The sequence below is a fragment of the Lactuca virosa genome, chromosome 6 (genome assembly GCF_052849685.1).
Source record: "Lactuca virosa cultivar CGN04683 chromosome 6, Lactuca_virosa_CGN04683_v6, whole genome shotgun sequence".
Taxonomy (NCBI): domain Eukaryota; kingdom Viridiplantae; phylum Streptophyta; class Magnoliopsida; order Asterales; family Asteraceae; genus Lactuca; species Lactuca virosa.
Window position 1 is genome coordinate 165,820,148 of NC_136431.1, and position 5,158 is coordinate 165,825,305.

The window sequence follows — 5,158 nt, forward strand, 5'->3', positions numbered from 1 at the left end:
ATATATATATATATATATATATATATATATATATATATATATATATTTTACGAGGGCATCCACAATGTATTGAACTCTATGAAGTTTAATGAATTGCCACATTATCTTTCTACAATTCATACAAATCTATGATTTTTTTTCTATAATGCATTGAACTCTACAAAGTTTAATACAATATTACAAAATGTAATTTATGGTATACATTTAAGAATTAAAAACTTTCAATTTGTCCATTTTTGAGTTCAATGACCATTGAACTCAAAATCCATTGAATGTCAATGTGACATCTCACAATGGTAGAGTTTCATCCATTGAATGACACTAGACTTATCAACTCATTCAACACTCTCATTAAACTACCATTATGGATGCTCTGGGTATGATATGTAGGAGAAAGAACATTAAAAACACACGTCGATTGTGACGAAGGAGGGTATTTGGTGTGTAATTTCACTTCAAATGCGGATAATACATTTGCACGTGATGATTGAAACCTTCTTCGAACACCAACTAAGTGCACATGAATTGTAAACAAGTTGTGTTGTTACCATCATTGATTAGCGGGGATTTGGAGATATGGTTGAGAATGTAGAACGGTAGAAGCCGAGGAGAAGGTGGTGAGGGTGATTCAATACGACGGGAAGAGAGATGAGAATTGTCGATCGAAGTAATATAATAATTATTTAATATTAAATTATATAATGTATCCATAAGATAAGATAAGGCTAATATAGTCAACTTATTTGGAGTACAACGTTACAAAAACATAAATAAGGATCAAAAACTATAAGAAAAAAATTTATACCAAAAATACAAAAATCAATTAAAATGATGGACCGAAACTGTAATTTACTCGTTATCGTTAAGATTGCGTAGATTTTTATTATATGAACTAGCCAACGAACGGATAATCGTCTAGCTTCATCTCTACACCTGACACGCCACTCCCCTTCAGTTGTTCGTCTTCAATTGCAAGCTCCCCTGTCATCCATTTTGTGCTGCATCTTCGGAGTTCCTTGTAGCAGTGTAGAGCGATTCATCAGCTGCTTTCATCTCTGTAGTGATTCAGGATGCTTGAAATCATGCCAATAAACGGTCTTTCTATGGAACCCGCAAAGCTACCTTCATTTCCATATGCTACTAAGAATGGTGGTCCCAAGAACAAGTCTCGTAGGTCTCTACGGTGCAGTGCAGTGATCATTAATTTGCCTACCGATTATCTCCCAAAGGGCAACAATACGCTGATCAATAGGCAAGTCAATTAGAATTTTGATGATATACAGTTTGTGTTCAATTTATCTTCAGATCAAATGATCTCGTCTGTATATTCAACACGTTTGCTGTTGGTTTGGTTTACCTATGTAGGTTTGTGATGTCCAACCCCAAACCAAATGCCCTGGATTCGTCGAAAAAAGGTCTTCATCTGCTTAAGGCGCTTCAAACCCTCTCTATTTGATATGAAACATTGTTTTTGGGTGACAATTCTAGTGTTTATTAGCATGTTTTAGCTCTCTGGTGAATGTTGTTTTTTTGTTAACTCAGTCCAGCTCCATGAAGGCCTAGAGTCATGCTCAACCATGGAGGAGCTGAAGCAATACCACTCCCAGATCATCAAAATTGGCCTTTCGTATGATAACGATGCCATCGGTAGGATCATCAAGTTCTGTGCTATCTCAAAAAACGGCGATTTGGGTTATGCACTCAAGGTGTTTGACAAATTGCCACAGCCAGACACATTCATTTACAACACCATTTTTAGGGGTTACCTCCAATTCCAACATCCCAAAGAATGCATATCTTTGTACTCCCAAATGTTACAAAGTTCTGTTACACCCAATAAGTTCAGTTTCCCTCCTGTCACAAGAGCTTGCTCTTTACACAACGCCATTGAAGAAGGCAAGCAAGTTCATGCCCAGATTTTGAAATTCGGATACTCTTCAGATGGGTTCTCTCAGAACAATTTGATTCATATGTATGTTACCTTCAAGCACTTGCAGGAAGCAAGGAAGGTGTTCGACAAAATGCCTCACCCAGATCCCATCTCTTGGACAACACTAATTACTGGCTATTCCCAACTGGGATACATCAATGAGGCTCGCAAAGTGTTCGATAAAATGCCAGAAAGAAACCCTGTTTCCTGGAACGCCATGATTTCTGCATACATCCAAAGCAACCGTTTCCACGAAGCCCTTCAATTGTTCAACAAAATGCAATCAAACCACATCAAATTAGACAAATTTATAGCAGCAAGCATGTTATCAGCATGTACAAAACTCGGAGCATTAAAACAAGGGGAATGGATTCACGATTACATCAAGAGAAACGGAATCCAAATCGACCCAAAACTCGCCTCCACCATCATCGATATGTACTGCAAATGCGGTTCACTCGAAAAGGCACTCGAAACATTCAACGAGTTAACCAAATCCAAATCCAATTCCAATTCCGATTCCAATTCCGATTCCGTTTCCGTTTCCATCTCTTCTTGGAATTCCATGATCGGGGGATTCGCGATGCATGGAAAAGGTGATTCCGCCATTGACCTCTTCAAGAAAATGGAAACGGAATCGGTATCTCCGGACTACATTACATTCGTGAACTTATTAAGCGCGTGTGCTCATTCGGGATTAATCGAACAAGGTCGTTATTATTTCAAACACATGGTGGAATCTCACGGGATTACACCCGGAATGGAGCATTACGGATGCATGGTGGACATGCTTGGAAGGGCCGGAATGTTCGATTCCGCCATTGACCTTATAAACGAGATGCCAATGAATCCAGATGTGGGTGTTATGGGTGCACTTCTTGGAGCTTGTAAAATCCATAACAATGTCGAATTAGGAGAAAAAATCGGGGAAAAAGTCATAGAATTGGAGCCTCATAATAGCGGAAGGTATGTATTATTAGCTAACATATACGCCAACTCATCAAAATGGGAATCCGTTGCTAAAATTAGGAAGCTCATGAACGATAGAGGCGTTAAAAAAGAACCGGGTTTTTCACAAATCGAAATCGAGGGTAGTATTAATGAGTTTATTGCAGGGGGGAGAGTTCATCGGGATTCGAAACAGATATATGAAAAAGTCAATGAAATGTTGAGTTCGATTAAATCTATGGGATATGAACCGGAAAGTGAGAATGTGTTGCATGATATTAGTGAAGAAGAGGATGTGGAAAACCCGGTTTTTTATCATAGTGAGAAACTAGCGATTGCTTATGGTTTGTTGAAAAGTAAACCGGGGGAGGTTTTAAGGATTACTAAGAATTTGAGGGTGTGTAAGGATTGTCATGAGGTGAGTAAATTGGTTTCCAAGTGTTTTGAGAGGGAAATAATTGTGAGGGATAGAAGTCGATTTCATCATTTTAAAGATGGCGTATGTTCGTGTAATGATTATTGGTGATTTTGATCTCTTAGGGTAGCAACTAAAGTAAAGAGTTTACTTCAACAACCATATTTTGTTTTGTTTAATCTTATGTGTTTGATTTTTATAAACCATTGTTCTAATTTACACACTATATACATTCCTTTTTCACATATAATCCATAAATGTGTGTTGATAAGTGCTATGGAATACAAAAATGCAACCCGTCTTTGATCTTGTGGCAACATGGTTTTACAAAAAACAACTTAATGTAAGTTATATGAATGTAGCGGAAATAACAGATTAAAATTTTATTCCTTAAGCTATTGATTAAAACTGTCGGTATTCGTTACTTGATATTGTAGGGTTCCTTTGATATATGAGGCAGTGACAAAATCAGTTTGCGTCTATTGATTTCTATTGACAAAACCTGTTTTCCAAGTGTTAAAACTGGTTAATCTGTAAAATTTGACAATAGTGGGAAGAGTTTGAAGACTTTCCGCTCATCTCCCGCCTTCCTAGCAACCATTTCAGGGAACATCTATTTGAGAATTTTCTGATAATTAGAATTGGATTTCAGGTTTGTTATAAAAAAAGGTCAAGTCCAAATTAACTTGAATAAGATCAATTACATATTACATTCACATGGGCTTTAAGATTAGAACTGACAATGGGTCGATCTGAGTTGGATCCAGGTTCAACTCATTTATTAATTGGGTTGAAGTTTTCAACCCAACTCAACATATTTATTTAAATGGGTTGATATACACAATTCAACCAAACATTTTAGATAAATAGGTTATTGTTAGCGTATATATTTTGATTTATAGTTTTTGTATTTAGATTATTAGCTCATACGTGGCCCTTGGCCCATTGAGGTATATTTGTATAAATATGTTTATTGAAGTAGAGGAATGCATGAGGTTTTATCACAATTACATGGTATTAGAGAACCCTAGCCATTGAATCGACACTTCTTTTCTTTCTATTCTCGATTTTGTTTCCCTCCCTCTACTTCATCAATCATGACTAGCAAGGATTCATCCTCTTTTGCGTCTCTTCTTGACAAACCTTCTTCCTCCATTAACATCAAACATGCAATTCCCTTAGTTCTTGATCTTGAAAGAATGAATTATGACATATGGCATGAGCTATTTGAAACCCATTGCAAGGGATACGGTCTCTCCAAACATCTTCTTCCCACCGTTGACAAGTCTCTTGAAGCCATTGAAAAATAGGAACGTTTGGACTCCATTGTAAAATCTTGGATCTACAACACGTTGTTTCAGCCTTTCTCCACATGAATCTGAAGAAAAACTCCTCTGCATATGGACTTTGGAACTGTCTGGAACTACTTTTCAAAGAAAATAAGCATACTACCTCCATCCAACTTGACAGTAAGATCTGAAACATCACTCAAGGTGACTCTTCTATCAATGATTATTGTTCTCGTATCAAGACTCTTGCTAATTTGCTTGAAAATCTTGAAAACCCGGTCTCTGAGATCAATCTTGTGACTGATGCTCTCAATGGGTTGTCTGCCAAGTATATTACATTGCTACTACCATACGCCATCGTGATCCTCTACCATCCTTCACGCAAATGCGGTCCATGTTATTGATTGAAGAACGCCAAATATTACAAGATCAGTAGCTACAAACTACGACTGCTCCCACTTATTCTGATCACGACTCTTCTCCCACCATTTTCGCCAATGATAGCACCTCCAACACAACCAATTAGCACAACTATTACCGTGGAGGCCGCTCTAGTGGTTGGAATGGTCGTGGCGG

At 37.5% G+C, this 5,158-nt stretch overlaps 1 protein-coding gene across 2 annotated transcripts; it reads left to right on the forward strand.

The window, feature by feature from the left end:
• Positions 1 to 897: 897 nt before the first annotated feature.
• On the forward strand, positions 898 to 3,519 carry LOC145120513 (pentatricopeptide repeat-containing protein At5g66520-like). 2 transcript variants are annotated; one of them, XM_079056320.1, is made up of 3 exons: positions 898 to 1,252; positions 1,366 to 1,415; positions 1,543 to 3,519. In XM_079056320.1, exons 1-3 carry the CDS (start codon positions 1,071 to 1,073, stop codon positions 3,402 to 3,404), a joined length of 2,094 nt encoding a protein of 697 aa, XP_078912446.1. In that variant the 5' UTR covers positions 898 to 1,070; the 3' UTR covers positions 3,405 to 3,519. The 2 variants fall into 2 exon arrangements, with proteins under 2 accessions (XP_078912446.1, XP_078912447.1); XM_079056321.1 differs by having other exon boundaries at positions 899 to 1,252; positions 1,366 to 1,432.
• The last annotated feature ends 1,639 nt before the right edge of the window (positions 3,520 to 5,158 follow it).